We start from the raw sequence: 22452 nt of genomic DNA, 5'->3' as shown, positions 1-22452 counted from the left end.
TGTTATTTAAGGATCATTTAGGAATAGTAACCATTTTGTGCTTGTGCTCATGGATGATACGCACAATCAGTCTTCTGATATGTTTTCGGGCACAAAATCTGTCATGCCCTCTTTCTTCAAATGCCAGGATTTAAATAAACCCTAAAACCAGGTGGACTGATGATGCAGCATTAAATTATTTTTAAAATTCAGATATTTCCTAAGTTAATATCCTGTAGGTCTAGGAGATACAAATTTGCACTAGAAAATACTGTGGGAAGAGGGTTACAGTTTTGTGGACTTTATTGTTCTTTAGTCTCAGCTTTACAATGATTGTGATCTTTCTAAAGAGAGCAGTATGTGGAAACGAAATCCAGCACGGAATATTAAGTACTTTATGATTCTTCCTCCATCAGTTTTTCCAGCTCTTTGTAATTAACTAAGTCTAGTGTATCCCCTAGATAGTCAGTAAGTTTTCTCTGCTTTTTGAGGGACAGACATATATAATAACAGGAGGGAAAAAAGCATTTTATAAACAGGGAAAGATTATTTTTTAAAAAGCATGAACTGGCTCAGGGTCTTAGAGACAATAATACTGGAAATATTTTCATTTTGCTTTACCCATTTTAACTATAGTTAAAAGGAACTGCACACACATATTTGAAGTCAAAATTTGGCCCATATGCAAAATGGTATACTTCATATAATAATAAAACCCATCAATCTGTTGATAGGAATGTGCAGTAATCTGTCAGGAATTATCAGTTTAATACCAGTTTAACCACATAAACTAGCTAAAAGTCTACAAATGTACAATTTTTCCTCAGTGGGGAGATAAATAGCTCTGGGAGTTAATATCTAATTTACAGGTCAGTATATCATAGCAGTTTTCTCATGAATGAAAACTAGAAAAACTAGCCTTTGACAGCCATTAAATACTAAAGAAGAGGGGAAAAGAGGAGTGAAATACATCTTAAATGGATCTCATTCGATGAAATTGATTCTAAAACTGAAGAATGGATGTAAATTGTTCTGTCCTTATTCATTCACTCATTATTAAAGGCAATTAAGAGAGTAGAAAACAAAATCCTATTTATTAATGTGCCTTCAATCTGCAGCTCATGCTACAAATGAACAGTGTCATTGCTTAAGCTGCAGGTTTTGCCTCCTAAACAGATTTAGAACAATTTATCCCTTTTCACAGGCTGTGAGTCACTCCCGAAGAATATGGTTTTAGGGAAGCAATGAGATATAAAACCTTTGGTGCTAGAATACCCTGCTCAACGCATCAGCTGCCACCATTGTTATGTGCTGTCGTGACTCTATCACTAACATTTTAGACTTAACTTACTGTGTGTCCTTGAAAGGTTTTAACGGGACGATCACAGCCAAGTCTGCATACATGAATGCACATGTCAGTGCTGCAGGAGGCAAAAGTAGTGTTGTTCTGCCAGTCCACATCCAGAGCAGGAGCTGTGAAGTACAAACAACGGAAGGAGCATTAGAGAACACCGCAAAGAAACAGTTATCCCACATTATTTTGCTTCTGTCACCCCTCTGTATCAAAGAGACTAAAAGCTAGTTGTGAGTCTGTCACCTGCAACCAGACAGGGACTGTCTGAGGAGCACAATTCATTTTTTCTCTTGTGATGGGCAATCTGGATGCTTTGTTTGACATCTATTTGTGAGGATCTTTTGGGTAAAATTACACGAGAGTGGGCAAAACAGTCCTGCTTCCACCTTCGCCCTCCCTGCTCCCAGCTGCATGCTTCTTTCTTGTGCCATCTCTAGCATTCAGTGAACTCCTCTGTCAGCCAGTTCAGCTAAGAATCTAGGAGAAAACTAACCCAGAGAAAATGTGGATAATTTCAGCTGGGTTAGAGAATTGAATCAACTCATAAAACAGTCCTGTGAATGCCAGAGCCAACACATGGGATAGGGAGGGAGCATGTGGCCATCTTGCTTTGTACTACCTTCAGGCAAAAACCAATGTAGCCCTCTCATTCTGTGCAGACACATCTGGATTAATCATATCTACATACAGACAGTTTAATTTGGTTGCGCATTGATTTAAGATAGATACGTTGATTAAGCCTACCTGAAGTCAGAGGAAGAGTTTCTGTGGAGGGTTTTGCATTGACTAGGATTGAACTAATGAAAGTTTGTACAAAGATAGCACATGAACATGTAACTGGTGCTGTGTGCACACACCCACTCTGCAGTAAATATGAAAAAATTCATTAACTTTCATAGCAAGTCATTGCAGAGCAAAAGCACGCACAGGAGCAAATACGTGGGAACTCCTGACATACAGCTTGTGTGTGTTTCTATAACTGCTTCTTGTTTTTTCCCTCAGGAAAAGTGTTTAGCTGCCCTCCAGAGGATGGAATAAGATTTGCCAAAATAGAGGAATTTTCATTACCAGCACACGTTGTTATAAATGGGTCTGTCAGAATGAGACTAGCATTTAAGAAGCAAAAAAAAAAAATCTCTGTCAACAATACAGTGCAGGTTTACCATTAAAATGAAAACAAAAAATTCCTTATTCAAAAATATTTACAGGGAAATACTTTTATAGTAAAAAGGTGAAAAGACATCTGTTCTGCCAAACATATTACATTTAAATATGCTTTTTTCCTGTTGTAATTTTCTTGAACCACAAAATGAGATTGAACTATGTCACTTTCTGAATCACTAGATAGCTCTTTAAATGAGAAGTGAGGGCTGAAATTGTTTCAAATACAAGTATTTTTTAGAATATTAATGAAATAGCTCAATAATTCTGTGTGACAGGTAAGGAATTTCTACATTGCAGAAATATAAAGGAAATTGTGTGTAAGGCAGATTACTGCTGTGACTTCTGATCAGCATGAATGGGGATCAGGAAACAGTGAAGAATTTTATTTCTCTAACTGCCTGTTTTTCTTTTTATGCTGCAAAGCTTTGTATTACTGTTTCAGAGCAAACAAAAGATCTATCTTCATTAGTAGCAATATGCCTTCAGGGCTAATACCTAGTATGATATATATGAATCCAAAACTAATTTTCTGAGAGCTATTGGCACCTAAAGTGATGGATTTGTAATACAGCATAATTTGAATCATAGAGTGTTGATAATTAATGCTGATTTATTTATTGGTGTATTTAATCATATGTTTATTGGATAAATCATAATGTAAAATGGTCTGGAAAAAACTACCAAACATAGTTTTTGATGAAAGTAATCTGATTACCAAAGAAGCATCTCCAAACACACAGGTTACTAGCCAATTGCTTAAAAGCAATTAGAATGCCATCTAATAAAAGCAGTAACAAACCTGAAGAAATGCTGCTAAAATAAATATGAACAATAAAATGTTACAGTAATGGTCAGTTAATTTAAACTTTTACTCATCAAATTTATGTGTGATTTAGAATTAGAAGTTCAAAAGTGGAGAGAGTTAAACATCCGCAGAGAGTGATTCAGAGCACTTAAGTTATATGTCTAAAACTGGATGGGACAAATACCTTTTACTGTACAACTTAAAATTTGTTCCTGGGTGCATATGTATAAGTATGCTTCTATCGGTAGATGTGAAATGTGGATTATTTCACTCCACTTTAAAGAAATAAGCTCTGTGAATATGTTTTTTTGATTGAATGTCCTCTGATGGCCACTAAAACTTTGCAATGGAATAATGAAACCTTAGGTGTGAGCTACTTATCCACATACTTACATATCTGGACCATAAAACCCTAAAGTTACATGGGAACATCAATGATATGGAGGTCTTCAAGACTTAGACAAAGGAGTCTCGCTTAAGATGACAGTCTCTAAGATGACAGTTTTGTCCATATGTGTGTAACCTAAACAAGTTGTTTTAAAGGAGCCGAAAGTAAAAATTTTACATTATACCTAGGCCAGCTATTTCTAGACTTTAAAGAAGTATGTCTCATGAATATGTGTTAAGAGGACTGTACTCTGTCTAGACTACAGTTTTAGTTGTTAAAATGCCACCTCTTAATCCTTATTTAGACAAGGTTTTCAGATCCCAGATATGGTAAATAATTTGTTATTACTTTGTTCTGGTGAATAAGTGATGCAAGGAGGACAAGGTGAGGTCTTTGTGGCTTTAGACTCCTGTGAGGACAAAGATTCCTGCTTGCTTGAGGGCAAAGATTTTAAGGGGCTACTGGACCTATATTTTTGACCTATCAACAATTTACTTAATAACTAACTCCTTTAATTCACTATGAAAGCACATTTGAAATTAAAAAAATGTTAGTCTCTTCACATCCCCACTTCAACGATGTCTTATGGCCTAAAGATGAACAGCACATGTAATAATATTATTTTTTGCAGTCTAATAATGCAGATGGACTTTGGTACATTGCACTGGAAGATGTAGTCAAGCTTTCAATTAGCTAAAAGGAGAATGGGAGTGATGTGTTCATGATGCACATCATTCCTGTAGACAGTTAAATTTCAGTGAACGTCATTCTGAAAGGGCAACTATGTTTTGAATACACACCTACTTAGACCAATAATTAGGGATTAGTAGGCCTTGGAATTTCATTAACTACACCACTATACTGTGCAAAGTTTGCTCCTGTGAAACAGCTATGATAAATAAATGCCACAATGAGAAAATCTGTCAACAGACACTGACTCCTCCAAACTCACAGTTGAACTAATAACTGAGAAGATGAAAGACACAATGCAGAGTGTGGATCTGCTGTGTGCATAGACATACTCTGTGTCTTCTGTTGAATTGCTGTTTCTATTGCTACTGCATATTAATAACATCTGTGAGAATGTAAGAATGAGAACTAGCGGTTCACTTGAAAAGCATGTGGGAATTAAAAGTTTTTATATGAGTAGGAAAATGTATGTTTTTAAACACCATTAAGCACCTTGTGTAAGCCTGCTGTATTTAAAAATGAATTAGTTGGTTACAACAGTTACACAGGAAGACTACAGTATTTCTAGCATCAGAATCTGGAATGTTTTGGTAATTATAATCTCAGTTTACCTATGCCCCATAAAAATATTTTACTGTGACAACTTATCAAGTTTGGATTATGAATTCAGTCAACCAGGCTGGTCTCAAGTGAATTTAAGATTACATTAATGATTACATGTTACTCAAGATTACTCAGTACCTGGGGTGTCTCCTGTCTTCTGGAAGAAGACAAGATCTATGAATGACTGTCCAAATAAGGTTTTGGTGCAGGGAGGTTTTGACTCTCAGAGCTGGCAATTGATTTCTGATAATTAGACAAACCAAATACAAAAGAACTACACTTCAAGTCAAACTTAAAAGCTGAGAAATTCCTGAGGACCTTCGTGTTTGCAGGGGTGCATGTAAACTTTTGAGAGATCTACATCTGCTTCTGTCTGAAGTCAGCTTCATTGCAACAAGAGCTTTAGCAGGAAGAGTGGAAGAGATCCCAGAGGTTTCCACTGAAAAGTGTCTTTATAAGACGCCATTTTAGCCTTGATACTATTCAAGCACATAGTACTGATAGAATCAGTTAGTTAGGCAGGCACAGCTGGTGTATAAATCTTCTCTTAGAGTTTACTTTTACTTTCACAGCTGATTCTCACAGAACCCCATCTTTCTGAAAAAAAGATAAACCCACAAGCCATGATACTCAGGGTAGTTATGGCACAAAAACCTTAGTTCATAATTCAGATTACAGATCTGGCAGATACATTTTTACAAAAGGATACGTCAGATTGACAAAATTAAAAAGTGCATTTCATTTTACTATCAAGAGTTACACAGAAATTACCTGAATGGAAAGGAAACTGCTGTTTAGCTTCCCCTGTGTGAGCATCCCAAATTATTGTTGTCTGTATCCGGAGAGAAGGGGGAAAAAGAAAGATTAGTGATGATTCAGCTCAGAGATTAACAGCAAAACAAAGAGAGAGAGAGCCCTCACCGAGGAGCAATTCTAAAAGACGGGCTGATAAAATTATTGACTGCAGAGAGTCTTGTATACTGCATAGCTGAATAAACAGAAATCTCTTCCAAATATTACAGAATAATAACCTACGTGTAGATATAAAAGTATCCCCCCTACAGAGGAAGTAATGTAACTACTGAGTATGCGCATGTTTTCTCTGGATAATGTTAGAAGACAATACTAACAATTTTTATAAGCATTTTGTTACAGCTGTTTCAGTTACCATCTTCCTTAAAGTAGACTTTTTCCCTTTTCTAAGATGCAAGTTGAATTCTATTACAAAACTTAGTGATACTACATTTATAACAATTAAATTACCATGTGAAATGTTTATCTTGCTACCACTGTGGTGGGACAAACTAAAGTGTAATTTCTTTACTGCAGGTTTAATCCATACTTACAGCATACTTAAGCAACCCCCCTGCAGAACTGAATACTATCTAATGAGTGAATTGTCAATTTATTAGGACCATATACTTCCAGAGAATAAATTGAGGATGTCTCATCTTGCTGATTATAGATCATCTAAAGAATCACTGCTGTTATGGGGAAAGTAAGTTTGCCAGGATAATGGAACTACCACTGGGAGATAAGTGTAGCTGCATATAAGTCAGTATTAAATGAATATAACTCTAAGTTTCCACTTTCACAAATACGTGAAAATACAGGATTCATCTACAAGTCAGATGTACAGGTCTGAGCGAGTTTCCCCAGGATCCCTTTGTAAGTTGATGGAAAGGGATGCAGGCAATACATCTCACTGTAACACAGGCCACGCAACTCATCTTCTGGAAGTGCCTTTTTTCTCTCCTAATTTTATAAAGGAAGCCAAGGATGACATTGACATCTGACTTTTTAGGCATCTAAAGCTAGGCAAGATGAATGGTGTTTACTTTCCAGTTTGAGTTTTAATGGGTTTGTGTTCATCCTTCAGTCATCATCCATTCATTTTAATTTCTTAATACGCACTCAGCGAAAAGAAAATCTTATATACTATTCAAATGCAAATGTCTTAATAATCAGATGAGCTAGCTACTTCCTTCCCTGGAAATATTTGATAAAACTATATGCATAAATAAGGAAATTAGTTCTTTCTTTATCTGAAAAACATTTAAGATCTAATTTTACACAGGGGGCACAATGGAGATGTGTTTAAAAAAACCTTTCACATAAAAACAGTACACATCTATGCATCCTCAAAAACACAATCAACTGCTTAATCTGAGGAAATCAAGACCTACTAAAACAAATTAAAGAAAGTAAACTCTGCAGGACTCCTAGGGCAGAAGAAAATGATCTTACAAAATTCAGCAGCCCAAGCTCACTGAATCAACATATTTATACGTCAGAATTAGGTATTTTTAAAACTCACTTTATCAACACCAGCACTTAAAATATAATTCCCTTTTTTGTTCCATTTCAGGGCAAATATGGGACCTTTATGTTGACCTAAGGTGCTTGCAAGGTTACCTGTAATAAAGAAAAAGTTAATATTACAATTTGATCACAAGTTAGCCAAATTACAGTTCACTGCTTAAGAACATTGTGTTACTTACCATCTTCTGTCCATATTCTTGCAAAACCATCATATGATCCTGTAGCCAATAGTGTTCCATCACTCTGTTAGAATATATATAAATGTCTAAGGTAAATACTAGATGAAATACATTTCAACCAACCTTTTTTTTTGTTTGATGCATTATGCTTTCCTTTAAATTTGAGCCCACATAGTGAGATAGCTAATATCATTATTACATTATGATCTAAATTAGAGGTTAGTACGGCAGATAACAGAGAGGAAATAAAACTCCCTAGCTTACTGTGAAATATTGGACTGCACCATCACATGGAGTAATTTAATCAAAAGGATTGGAAAAGGAAAACAAGATACAACAACCTATATGGAATTCTTCCAGTTAATAAACAGATACTACTTCTTAGGCATAAAGAGCCTCTAAATCATCAACAGATCACCTAAATCCTGACTAAATCCAAGTTCAGTGAAATTCAGGCATCTATACCTGCAAGAAGGACCTAAGCCCCTAAGCCACCTACACTCACTTTCAACACCTCAAATGCTATCTAACAAAAAGAAGCTGCTTCCTAGGTGTCTAAACACAGATTCACACACAGGCTCAGAGGCACACTACTATGGTGGGTGGCCTGAGCAAAGTTGAATTCATGGGTTCTGCTTACTACAAGAAAGCCTGCTAATCATAGTCAGCAAATATATATATTCTGCTGGAGGGAACCCTTCATCAGAGGTTAGCTCCTGTGTAGACAAGAATGCAAAATTTACTGGGCCAGAATAAGAGAATAATCAAGAAGAAATCTGACCCTGGAACCTGGTGAGACAGGTACTGCTGGAGCTAGGCATTTATTCGTTAAGTCATTTCAGCTGCTGCATTAGAGGTAAGATTCACCTCATTTATCTCCAGAGGTCGAGAAGTTTGGACTTAACCTAACAGCATCTCTCTATAACTGACAGCATCACCCACCTCTGGAGCATAATTCAGGATCCCATTTGCTTTAGACTCTTCCCAGACCACCACCAAAGCACACATCTCTGTTTTTGCTGACTTTTGTGGAAACCTGTATGACTAGTTTAGGTGGTTAAAGCTAAGGGAGATGAATCTTGCCCTTGGTGCCAAAGGACATGATCTGAAAATGACCTCTAGAATTAACATCTAACAAGCACTGCTTAGATGACATTTCTTATTACAATGTAAATCACATAAAACAGAAGAGAAGAACTGATTTAATATATTAGCCAGTGTGAAAATTTCACAGTGGAATATGATTAATATTGTGGTTCTAAGTAAACAATAAAAGCAGATGGCTTTTCTAGCATCATGAACAGAAAATTAAGAAAAAGAATAAAATAATCCTCTAAAACATATGTCCATTCCAACCCTCCAAAAACAGTGAGTCAGAGCAGTTGTAGATTTAATTCAAATATACAATGATGTAGGGAAAAAATATCAAAACCCAAGCCAACTTCACTGAGATATACACATCTAGATTACTGATGAGAACAAAGGTGGTAACAGCACCAGGCAGAAGGGAAGTATCAGTGATCAATTAAGTCTGGAAAGATAAGGAACTACTAGAGGATGCCCTTTCCCATCCTTTTTTGCCAACTTTTCTCCTCCATGCAACCTCCCTCTTCGCACTCCTCAACTCAGTTTTTCCTGACAATATTTCTTCACCATGATGTCCACCGGAAACAAATAATGAACACAGTGGCTTTTATCTTTATTTGCTTTGCTAACCTACCTGTGCTTTCTGTACTATTTATCAACTTCATTCATTGTGTCAAATATACAAAATATAGGGGAAGCTGTTTTGTGCAGTGGCCTTATCTTTTACTTTTGGGAAGCATCTAGCTCACCTGGAGGACAATAATAGTGCAGTAAAGATTAATCAATAGAACCTGGTCTCCAACCAGCAAATGACACCATATATATTGATGAGAATCCTTTCTGGTACTTAATTTTTAAATCTGGTTTCCTAAGGAAACAAGGCAAATGAGATTACTCCGTTTGTGCTAACATCAACAAATCTGACAGAAGGCAAGGGATCTCAAAATTCATTCAGATTGCTGCCTGGTCTTTTAAGTTTCTTTTACACTGCTCAGTGGCAGAAAGGAGATATGCAACAGCCTTAACACTACCCATGGACACTGCCCAGACACTGGAGATTCTCAACAATATCTGTCTTTTCTGTTCACTCCAGTCATTTCTGTGCCGGACCATATTATCTCATACAGAAGATTTTGCTGGATGAAAGTAAATAAAGGATCAGGCAAGACAACCCCATCCACAAGTTGGAAAGGTAAGAAAGAGAATGACTACACATGCTCCTACCAAAATGAAGACTATAATGCGAACATGTTTTGTTATGCACCACAGTATTCAAATAGAAGGGTGTCTCCATAAATGTTCCAACCTCAGAAAAAGCTTCCCTGGCACTTACATCTCCTCACATACCAAAATAAATTAACCATGAGATGCAAATACACAATTAATCAGGCTTCATTAGTTCATATATCGCTTGCTTAATCTTCACTTGTAAAGTTAGCTATTTTTACTCATGCTCCTAAAAACAGATCTATAAATACATCATTATTAAACTTGAAGCTGGCAAGAGTCCTGGAAAATTCAAGTGCATAGGGGAAAGTTCAGTCTATTATGAGTATCTGAAACAAGAGGTCGGTAGGTTAGGACAGAGGTTCTGGCCACCTCAGATATGAAAGATACGGAACAGCAGCTTTAATAGCCTATGAATTAAATTTAGACAGTTAAAAACCAGCCCCAGTCTTAGAAGCTAACTTACATTCCAGTCCAATGAAGTCACATCCTTATTGCTGGGGACATCATGTCCTCCTTCTCTTATACAGTGCCTCAGAACTAGTTGAGTGGAACCACTGTTGCTGTTTTCATTGAGATTCCATATTCTGGCTGTTGAGTCTCCTGATCTATAAAAGCAAATGTGGAAACATGAACACTTCTCATTGAGTCCACCCAACAAACAAAGTGAAAACCTCCAGTTATATTTTTGATTGAGCGAACATCTCATCACAGCCTTTAAAATGCAACTTTTCTTCGCAGTTCTGTCTTTCCTGCAGTTCCTATACTGGCAAACTTTCTTTTTATGCTAACACATGTTTAAATTACATATATAATTTGAATCCACATCTTAACATCATTTGCTTTATTCAAAATAGTTTTACCCGAAAGATATTTGCTTGGTTCCACATTTTGCACTTCCTACATAAAGATCATATCAGCGTAACTGAGATGGTTTTGGGGCAGTTTACATTACAAACACATTAACACTGTGGAAATCCAAATAAAGATAGAAACACAAAGGCTCTGCCTGCCTGCTTCCCCAAAAATGTCACATAAAGATACATAAAGTCCTAATTGGTTGTAGAGTTCCTGGTGCTCCAGAGTCCTAGTCTGCTCTGAAGACAATGTGACCAGACCTGCAGGGTCACAGTCTGCAGAGGTGCTTAGTGTCACGGCAGCAGCGGCTGGGGGGAAGTGGACCTCTAACTGTGTGACAAAGCTGCTGCAGCGCCAGCTCCTTGGTTCAGCCTGAGCTCCTCCGACAACCACTGCAGGAGCAGGAGGAGAACATAAGGCTGCCTTTAAGTTGGACGGTGCTCTTTCATAAAATACTTTTTCCACTTCTGTTTAGGACAGTCCAGAGTATAGCCTCTGACAGAAGCTATCTGCAGAGCTGTCTCTCAGCATACAATCAAACCATGGAACCTAAAGATTAGGAAAATAGAAAGGTGATTTAAATTCACTTTGTGTTGTCTAGAGTCCTTTGCTGTCTGGAGCTTGGCTGCTTAGCTCATGTTGTCCAAAAAAGTGGCAAAATAACTATTGACATAAGAGAGTATTTTTTCTTGATGAGAGACAGACAGCAAGATAGAGACAGCATTAGGTTTTTAATCTGTTTTATAGACTGAATATTTTCCAAGATGTTTTTATTGCAGACTAAAATTCTGATGTTTTCTAGAGAAAGTTGTGAGGAGGAAGTGAAGAGTTTATCATACTATTCTCATAAATCATATATTTATTTTCAGTTTGCCTAAGTCCTTCTTCTAATGAAAAATGTCTCTGAGGTCACAAATTAATCTGCAACAAAGTGGAATATATTATGCTTTCTAGTTTATTGAGATTTGTCTCTCATGTTGCCCCCCCCCAACTATTTTTTAAAACAATCAATAAAACTATTTGTACAATGGATTGCTTGTTTTGTCCAGAGGGTTATTTTCATTTTATACACAGTAAACAGAATCATCCTTGGAGCAGAATTAGGATCTCTCCTATGTTTCTTAGAATTCATACAGTCCAAATGAAATTTCATTATCTATATACTTCACGTTACCTTTTCCTGTCTTTTTCTAAGTAATGATTAAAACTTCTTTTCCTATAGACTAGCAAGGAGAGAAGGTATTTCTCCTGAAACTAAATTCCTGAGATCCATTTTTGCTTTGATAACCCACGTTTTACTGAAAAGGAAATCCTTCACAAGAGAATTTAAAATTTTATTCTGGTCTACTAATAAAACATTTTATTTATTGATAACAAAAATTCCAGAAAATTTGAAAAACTTCATACTTTTCAAGTGCCAAACTTGATTGATCTTTGTATATTTCTATATTATCCCCACTGCAAATATTTTATATATAATTTAGCCAGATTTTACATGAAAATGGTTTAACCATAAGAGCAAAAACCCCTCTGCCAACATCACTGGCTCAGAGCTCTGTTGGGTCATTGCATGCACGGGGAATGTGCCTCCCACCTCCTGTGAACCCTCTATGACAAGCTGAGAAGTGACGACTGGCCAGGGCTTTGCCAGGCTAACCACAGCCTACTGCTATGCAGCCATTCTTTCATTTTTGGCACTCATCTTTTACACTAGTGAGTAAGAAATAATTTAAGTCAGGATAATTTTTGTCATCATACACAGCTGTGATTGTAATCTAACTCTTTATTTCTATAGAGATCTGGAAGACTGACCAACAATTTTGCACATATTAGCTAGAAAATTAATGAAGTTAATCATGAGGCTTAGAAGTTAAGGGACATTTTTATTTGTGATAATTTACAATAGTGGGAACATAAGCCTTTTATAGGCTTGGGTTATGGGTTAACATGCTAACCAACTAGGAAATTCCTTCAGCGCTGGCTTCTCTGTTATAGCAGATTCTAAGCCAGGCCTGCCCTCGTTGTAATAACCCAGTTTGTTATTGGACCCTTTGAATAAAACACTCAGCTCTTGACTATCAAACACAATTTCGTATTTGCTAGTTCTAAAAGGGTTACGTTTTGTTTTTCAACAGTTTTATTTAGTCAATATTCTGGCTGTGCTTGGACAATCTTATTTTACAGTATTTTAATTTTGTTTTTCCATTTTCTTCCTCCGAAGGCTACATAAGCTATTATGTGTCCCTGCAGAGAGGCTTTATGAACCTATCAGTGTGTGGCAGGGGTATTTGTGTGTCTTCCCTTTTTTCGCTGGAAAAAAAAAGGAGTGTTCTCTGCTCTGGAAAGTATTCTGATTTCTGCTGAATGATTCAGTGAACCCTGCCTTATTAGAGGGACCATAGTTCAAGCACAATTCAGAAAGATATTTAATCTCCTTAGCCCACAGAAGCATTTCTATCTGCATGATAAAGCAGCTGATTCCAACATGCAAGTCATGAACACTTGAGCAATAGGTGTACTGTTCTGCACTAGGGTAGAGTACTGCCAAATTTTAGGAAGGCTTAGTTCTGAAAGAATTTTATTTCATGTTCTTCAGCCCCCATGTAATCATGAATCCAGGTGGACAAATGCTTGCAGAATTTTATTTGCGACATATAAAATCCCCATTCCATAACTGTCAGCACAGAGGTTAAAATAGCTGCAGTTGTGTAAAGAAATTTGCAAGATGACTGTTGTATCTTGTTATTTCTAGTTTTCAGTTTCAAGTATTATATTTACTGTTACACTGTTATGCAGTATTGCTAAAATGTGTATTTAGCACTTCTGGCTTAAATAGGTTAGATTTTTTAGATTATTTTATTTTAAAAGAGATTATTAAAGGCATAAAGGGAAGGAACCCCTTCTAATTTACGCATATAACTTTTTGCTAATGAAGCAGGCCTCTCAGAATAAGTGCTTACATCTCCTAGGGAGTCAGCAGAGGGAGATATCTTGGAGGTATCCAGAGGAAGATTGTAGTGCCTAAGCTTTAGCAGAAGGCTCTGTGTCTATGCTGATTCTACAGTATTGCTTATTCAAACAGACCTCACCAAACGGCTGACCATTTTGCATTAAGGATTTGATGCAATGAAGAAACAGGCTTCAATAAAGTCACCTGCTAATAAATCAGCCCTTGCAGTTAGTAGAATTAACACCTGGCACTGTTTGAGGAGTTTGAAACCTGCAATAGCAGGTATGGACGGGTAAGTCAAAACCGTTCCTAAACAACTGGTATGAGGAATATGGTAATTCAAAGCATTATATACAATCCAGAGATGATAGCAGAAGATGACCTAGAAACATCTTTTCTTGCTTCTGAGAGACATGGCCATAATCCTAAAACTTTGTGAACGATGGCTTCTATGGCTAATTATTTCATTGACTAAGGAGAGCTAAAGTGCACATGGAGCTCTGGAAGAGACAAAGTCCCCCCCTGTGAAAGAGGCTGGTGTAGATCAGCAAAGACAAGCAAAGAAACCTACTGCTGGGTTTTGGGAATGATGCCAGGCCTTCCTGCTTTGAGGCTACGAGGGTTGCTTAAAGGACCTGGCTGAATGCAACAGAACAGAGCATGTTCCTGGAAGCAGCAGCTGGATGTGCAGACAGAAGCATCCTAATTTTAACTAGAAAAGCTTCCGGAGTTCAAGGCTCCCGCAACATTGACATTCACAGTCTGTTTCAAATTCAAGTATGCTCATAAACATACTTGGTTACTGGACTATGACCACTTATGCTAGCAAACTGATAGATTATTCCCTGGCCAGAATTTGGTCTGTTTGAACTTGCACTCTCTGCTGGGGCCATTAAGGCCTATTGGTGTATACCGGGCCCCGACACTCTCCCTGAATAATTCCTGGGCACAGCTTGGTGGTTAGAATGGTCCAGAGACAATTTCAAATATGCAGGTTGTAGGCAGCTATCCTGTCCGCAGCCAAGACGGTTTGCTAGCATAGATACAGGTCATTCTGTGCCAGTTGGCCTCAAAGCATAGGAACATTCCCAGGCATGTTTAGTTTACTAATGTGGAGGTAGCTGTAATGGGTTTCTGCACCATCCATGGAACATAACCATCTGGAATAACTTTCATGTGTCATAAAATTAAAACATAGACACTGAAAGATATTTCACGGAAGAAATCAGTCTTTGCAGAGAAGAGCAAAATCAGAACTATGGCTGGGGATGGCCTGAGATTTGGCCAACCATCTACATTTTATTTTACATGTCCAAAATGTTTTATGCAATTATTTGTTTTGGAATGTTGATTTGTTTCATAATGGATAGTTAATCCTCTTACATGTCTGTATGTATGTATTTTACTGTACTATTATAATACTTCCCTTCATAATATCTAAGCATCCTTCTCATAAGCATCCGGTGACACTCAAGCCTTTGATAGGCTTTACCGGTATCTTTAGTCTCTCCCATCCTCCTCTTTAAGGTGTGGTGGAAGAGGAAAGAGTAGCTTGACAGTATGTATTTTTTCTGGCTATTTTATCAGAGAGATTTCTGTCTCCAGTTTTTTTCTTTTCAACAGCCATTTTCAAAGTACAGAGAGTACACATTGCTGTGCTAGCTTTCATACCTTAAAAAGTCTTTGTGAATGTGTGGATGGAATATTAAAAATCAAACTTCCTTTCTCAGTGGGATACCACTACATTTGGAAACTCATGCTTTAGTTTCACATAATTTATTCTGCAAACAAATCCCCATACACAGTTTGTTTTTGATTAGATCTTAAACCTGTGTTACTCTTCTAGTGTTTTGAAGATTACATCAGAATGTGTTCTAAAACGCTAATTGTTAGAGAAATTTATTAGTTGTATAACTTATGGCTTGAAAAAAAATACTTTGTCATATATTGAGGTCCATTGTACTAGGCACTGAATAGACAGAAGAAATGTGTTCTTTCACTTATCTAATAGTTTTATATATACATATTTTTAAAGGGCAGCAGATGGGAAAGTACAAGAAAACTAAGGACTGGGCAGAACAATATGGCTATTATAGAATACAACAGTTCAGAATTGGCACATCAGATTAAGTGCAGTTTTCGTTTTGGAAGCATTAATTTGTAAAGGACAAACAGAACTGCAACATACTGAAGAGCTCAGGGAATTTTTCCCCTTATTTAGTTGGTGCTGTAATACATACTTTACCCATATATGATAACTCTTACCATCATTATACTAGACATCTCAAACTCTTTTTTGTGCAATGGCATAATGAAACAATCTGCTCTCTTTGGTTTAATTTTTTTCTGTGCATTTGATGCCATTTCAATCATGTAGGCTTTATATGGTACTTATTGCTGCATTATCTGAAGGCTAACTGAATTCTCATGCTCTGTTTCTTATGAGCAAGCTAAAATCTGATCAGAATGTGCATGAACCTAAATTATTAGTATTTTTATTGCATTGCCATCAGTCTGCATGAGACACAGTATCTGAATGTACTTTCCAGCCATGTGTATAGTTATGTGCTTCCAAAATTAGTAGCAAAACTTATTAATAAGACCTATAACTCTGAAGGGTAAAGGCAAATGGAAGGGATGACGAGAGGGAACGAGAGGCATCTGACTAATAGTTTTGATTGTCATCCTCCAGGTTTAGCTGAAACTGTTTAAGATATCAATGTCCCATGCTCTTTGCCCCATCCATCTACTGGTGTTTAGCACCCTGCAGCAGAATTAAACAGCTTCTGGTTCCTCAGTCACTGCAGTACCTACTCTGGTTTATCAGATGCTGCATGGTTTAAACTATGCACGCTAGGGCTGTGAGCTACAGTGCCTTGGGAACCAGGACAGGAATGGCAGGTACTGGCAAAGAGGTGAATCAGATACCCAGAGGTAGCTATCAATGTTAAAGCCAACTGATGAGGTCTGAACACCTATATTTAGGAGTCTTAATTCCTTATAGAATGAGTTGATAGATGTAGGTACCTGCAGAGGGACAGAGCACTTGAGTAGATGTCTAAGATCAGCTGTGTAGATACTCTCCAGAATAAAGCAGCATTCTTCACTTCATCTCAGGTGCCACCAAGTGTCCCTAAAGAGTAATTCTGTATGGTATCCTTTCTCCCCATGGATTTTCCTTAAATAATATGGTTGTGCTGACTGATCATCTGAAGACTGTCTTCCACAGAATTCAAATAAATACCATGATGGGTAAATTCACCATGAAAAATGCATTGTGATGACAGGGCCAAAGGAGATCTATCGGATCAACATATCCAGTCCCTTGATTTGAATGATCCTAAATGAAGAGGTTAAGATAACAGCTCTGAAAACAGCCATTGAATCTTCTACGTAAATTTGCCTCTACTCCTGGAAAGCTATTCCACGTTTTTATGAAAATTTTTCCGAATTTTCATCTTTAGTAAGAACCAACCATGAAAACAATTTACTATGGTTAATTAAATTCTTACACCTTAATCTGTGGGGGTTCCTTCACTATTATGTCATGATTACCTATGGATAATCACAGCATTTAGGCATATACTGAAATGTTAAATGAGTAGTACAGGATCAAGTTAGTTCAGGATCACTTGATGCTAATTTACAAATCATTACACAGGCAGTAACATTTCATTAATGTCACAGATTCTTTGCCTTCCTTTGATACTTTTTTTTTTTTCTTGAAACATCCACTCAGATTTGGACCAGGAAGATTAAGGAATATCATATGCCACACTTCTTTCAGATGTGTCAATCTTAAAATATTTTTCATTTATACTTTAAATAAATCTCATTCTATAGCTCTCTCAACTATGTTCTTGGAAGAGAACTATCTGTATGAAATAACTGTTTTACCCTTGCCTCCTTCATGACCAGGAGGTCCCTTCTTATGTTCTTAATAATAGTCATTTGGGTTGATCTTTGCTAGGGATAAGTAATATTGCCTAGCAATATTGCCTGAGACACTAGAAGGTTGAGTGGGTAGAGGAATATGGTTAGCAGAAAGCATAGTAAATGCAAGGCATAAGAGAGTGTCTGTTATTACTATTGCTTGTCTGAATCATGGTATCACCCACAGACCCTGTCACAAATCAGAAGGCCATAAGCCTATGGAAGAAAAGACCTGACAACCAAAGTATTTCATCCAAAAAATCTACATACATTTTTGCAATTTCTGCTGCTATACCCATTTAAAATGAATATATGAAGATACCTAGTGTTATAGATACTAAAAGTACTATTAGGATTGGACATTTCAGAATAAAAAGGATATTTAGAAGCATTCTCTTTTCTAAAGATCCAGTTTGTTGTCAGAAATTACTCTTCTCTTCAACAGACTGTTGCCTTTACTTTCTTAGAGATCTTCTGCTGTTTCTACAGCTTGTATTTATTTCTGTCAATGACTTTTATTTTTCCTACTTATTCTTTCCCATTTGCACTCTAACTCCTCATTTTCATGTATTAAGTCAACCACTAACTTGGAAGAAGACTATGCTGATGATCTTGCAAAAGTCTGGAAATAGAATAAGGACATTCTCTCTTCCTTTTCAGAAATGTGTTTTCCTACTGTTGGATAGCTGTACATCATGAAGACCCATCCCTCTCCTCTCTATCAGCTTTCCTTCAGGTTCCCAGTTAGACTTCTTCAATTTAGCCTTCATTTTAATGTTTAATTCTAAGCATGGACAAATGCAGATTTTGAGTGTCTCAATATAGCTCTTACATATATATATATAAAATAGCATTTTAGTTTGAATCAGGAGTGTGTTTTGTAAGTGAATTCCCTGATTGTCCCACTTACCACGCTTTGGCTCTCAATGCAGAGCAGTCTTGGAGAGCACAAACTGGAGGGACTCCTTTTAAATGAAAATGAATCAAAATATGCCCTCAGACCACTCTTGAATGTTCAGTTTATGGGACAAAACTAGGTCCAGCCTGAAGCCTTCCTCCCCAATACAAACACCGGGACATAATGTCCTCACACAAGTGTTTTGCTCTACAGACCTATTCCTACTGTGCTGCGCCATGCTAATGCAGACATAAGCCAAAGACAACTCTATTTTAGAGTTTCGATACTTCTTTAAAGAAAGCTTGGATGACAAAGACTTTCTGAGACCCAAGTGTTCACCATTAAGTAAGAAGAATAAGAGCGGGTTACATGACCTCCTAATATTTTGAGAATTTTCCATAATTATTTTAAAAACATTTAAAATATTTTTATGTGTATTCAGGGCTGTAGAGTACACTCCAGGCACTCTAACCCAGCACATCTTAGATGTGCAAGTGCTTGATATTCTGTGTCACCTTACAATTACCTAACTCCTACATAGGTAGGGTACCGCTGAAAAAAACAGTTGCAGGCTGGAAAAGCAGTAGAGAGAAGTCTCATTAATCTCTAGTGCACACTCTCATGTTCTTGCATCTCTAAATAAACTCTAATTGCAGCAGCTGGTTTCAGTCATGCTCTTACCCAGATGCTAGCAGGTCACTGACAGGGTTCCAGGCACAGATGAACACCTCTGATTCATGGCCCCGAAGGACTGTTGCTTTGTTAGGAGGAATTTCAACATCCCCGTCAATTTCCATTGGCTTTGAATGATTATCTGGAAGGAGATATATCAGAATATAAGTAGTCTGCAAGATGTTGTTAGATCTGCTTTAAAAATAGCTGGCTACCCACAGGCTAACGCTTAATGCAATGAACACATTACAAATAACGTACTGTGTTGTGTCACTGACCATATTATTCTATTTTCTTCCCTAGGGTGATTCAAATTTATGATAGTTCTTCAAAATGTAGAGCTTTCCAAAATATTCTGTATAAATGAATGTAGCTTTTCTTCAAAAAATGGTTAGCATTTACTTCAGTATGTTTTTCTGAAGCTGACTTTATTAAAAATGACTTCAGGATTTATTAAAATAGGATATTACTACATTTGAGAAAGCTTTGTGCTGTTCTTGTAAAAAAGTAACATACAGCACATCCAGTTTCTTGGAGGGTGTCCAGTAAGTAATATGTGGGGCTACTGACAGATGAAGGATTTACTGAATAAGGGCCTCATTCCCTGAGCACTGCAGGAAAACAGTGAGTGATCACCTTGCTTTAGGGTATCATGATATATGCAAAGGAACCAATGATACATAGATATACTTAACCTGCATGCTGCAATTTTGGTGTTTTTTTGCAGTCTAAGTAACTGTTTTTTACAAAGCTCTTGCATTTCCTTAAGGAAAAAATAAAGCAAATTTAAAATGATGAATTTCTCTTAGTGGCAGCAATTCGTTCCAATTTGCACCACGAACAATGTTTTCACTCCAGATTTTCATCGCTTCAGTATAAATCTTCATCATTTTCAGCTCAAACTACACTTCCTGGCAGCAACACAAGATTATTATCCTCTGTGAACAAGACACCAATCAAGGACAGGTAACACACTGAAACAACAGATAACAGATGTTACATACAGAAGTGTAGCCCATTTCACAGAAAGCACATCCAAGAGCAGGTACGTGGCAGGCTGTCAGAGAGGCAGCCTCTGGTTATTTAATCGATTTCTTGGCCAGCTGATCTGCTCTGATTGATCAAAGTCCAAGTCCTTATTCTGGGTTAAGTCTTTTAGTTAGTCATTCTTTAATCACATATGGAGATCCATAGGTTCACAAGTGAAGTAATTATGCTCCTTTATTGCCACGTGTTTATGGTATTTAAAATCAGCCATCTGTCCCGATACTCATGCTCAGTTGAGCTATTGCCCATTGCTTGGCAAAACAGACTGTGATGGTACACAATTGCCATTGGAAGGAAAATCTCCAGATTTCTACCCTTGCCCATGCTTTCAACTACCCTGATTTGCTCAGTCTAATTTTTGCTGAGTCGCATAAATAGCACTTCTAACAGCACATTTTGTTGGGTACCTTATTAATTATGGAGTGTTCTGTCTGTGCCCTAGCTATGCCATAGATTCACATGTCATTCAGTGAGTTATATGGCATTGTTTTGAGTATTAAAATTAGGAAACAGATAACAGTAGTTTCACAGTTCACATTCCTCATTCAAAATATCTATATTTTTAACTACACTTACTATCTATGGAATTGTTGCATAAAAATAAACATATTACAAATGCCTGCTTGCAAAACCTACACCTCTGCTAAGTCCATATGTAAATCATTGCCCTTGATAATTCCCTATGTGTGTAACTACTAAAATTAATACTGTCAGGATGTATTAATGCTCGAGATTTAGCCTGACATTAGCAACTGGGAACTCTGTTATGATATTCTGGGTAATCAGGGCAATGAAGAGCAAAGCACTATCAAAACCAACCAGAAGACAGGAGCCCACAACTCATGATCTTCTGTTTCTCACCGCAGCAGAAAATCACCCGGTTTAAAGCATACTTTGATGAGAAAAACAGCAGCATAGTAATGATTATGCATTCATCTGTGTCCTATTCACAGTGTGAGTTGGAAACCGGGGGCAAATCAAGAGGTAATATCTTTCAAGTACTTTAATTTGAAAAATTTAAATGAGATGCTGCTCTTACCAAATATGATCCTAGTGTCACCTGCCTGGCTCTAAAGGCAGAGCTGCTTTTCACTCTTGAGTAAAATCAAATGAAGGCTTGTAAACAGCATTACTCCAAGGTCCCTGAGTTATGAGGTGCTATCAGAGCAAGGCCATCCGATACTTAGAAATTTTTCCTTTGTACGTGGCCAGATGGAAGAACGTAAATACACACTTTCAATGTTCTTAATTGCTGTAAAGAAAAATGGTCTTGCTATGAAAAAGAAACCTTGATCAGCTGATATCTGCATTGGCGTATGCAAGACTGATTTGCCTTTGGGAGTGATCAAACACCTCCAGGAATATTTTCTATTATTTTTCACTACTCATTTTGACACTACAGCTCCAACTGTGCAAAATAAGAGGGAGGGAAAAATGTGGAGTCTTTCAGAAACTGTTTGCAAATCTTCATATCATGTGTATTTTCTTCCTGTTTTCATCAGTAATTAAATAGTCAGTAACATTCATATTTAGACTGTTACTGCTAAGCACAAAATTTAAAATGCCCCATTGAACAAATGGTACAGTTCCTACTTCTGCAATATCGCTTCAGGCTCTTTGCAGATTCAGATAGACACTAGCAATATAAAAAAGATTTGGTTACTTTAACAACAAAAAATTGCAGAAACCCTAGAGTACAAGATGAACCCTAGCAATGAGTGCTGAGCTCCTTGTACAGTGTGAGCTGGTTTGAGCTCTTTCTTATCTAAAAATTCTGCTTTCCTATGGCTGCAGATACTATAGATGTACAGGGAATTAGAAGTCCCCAGCTACAGTAATCATTAGGAATAGGCTTTTTTTTTTTTTTAGAATCTTCAGATCAGAAAGTTCTTGGTTAAGACCTCATTTGCACAAAGGATCCTTGAAAAAGACGATAGTTCTACCAAATGCAACAGGTTTTCATAGGTCAAAATCATAGTCAGCAGGTCACATATTGGAGGACTGTGCTGAAATGTTAATACAAACCATTTTCTAAAGGCCAGGGACCTTCTGGTTAAAAATACACTATGTTCTTCTAATTTTTTCCCTCGAACATATTAAAAACATAAAACCACTGGAAATTAAAAGTTACATTCCTCCAAACTTTTATGATGAAGTTTTTTTTTTTTTTAAATACAGTTTTAAAATACCAGTGAGTGATTTTAACTATTTCTTTATTTTTCCACCAGATTAAAAAAAAAGTTATTTTAAGATCTAAACCTGAGTTTTCTCAGGAAATGTGTTTTTTTACTTAAATC

General features: G+C 36.9%; 1 protein-coding gene across 5 annotated transcripts in view; it reads right to left on the bottom strand.

Moving 5' to 3' along the window:
- The window catches only part of TBL1X (transducin beta like 1 X-linked), a 209692-nt gene that overhangs the window by 10809 nt on the left and 176431 nt on the right, over nucleotides 1-22452 (bottom strand). For all 5 annotated transcript variants that reach the window (XR_003256435.1, XM_026084471.1, XM_026084470.1 and 2 more), the window contains exons 7-12: nucleotides 19118-19250; nucleotides 10264-10405; nucleotides 7485-7548; nucleotides 7301-7398; nucleotides 5755-5815; nucleotides 1331-1452 (exon numbers count right to left, since the gene is read on the bottom strand). Coding sequence is in view for 4 of the 5 variants with exons in the window: in XM_026084471.1 (XP_025940256.1) it covers nucleotides 1331-1452; nucleotides 5755-5815; nucleotides 7301-7398; nucleotides 7485-7548; nucleotides 10264-10405; nucleotides 19118-19250 (620 nt within the window). In the remaining variant the exon portion in view is untranslated. The remainder of the gene's footprint in view (nucleotides 1-1330; nucleotides 1453-5754; nucleotides 5816-7300; nucleotides 7399-7484; nucleotides 7549-10263; nucleotides 10406-19117; nucleotides 19251-22452) is intronic.

The sequence above is a fragment of the Apteryx rowi genome, unplaced genomic scaffold, assembly GCF_003343035.1.
Source record: "Apteryx rowi isolate R43461 unplaced genomic scaffold, aptRow1 scaffold_640, whole genome shotgun sequence".
Taxonomy (NCBI): Eukaryota; Metazoa; Chordata; class Aves; order Apterygiformes; family Apterygidae; genus Apteryx; species Apteryx rowi.
The sequence above is the reverse complement of the archived record's forward strand: the minus strand, read 5'-3'. Positions and strand labels throughout refer to the sequence as shown.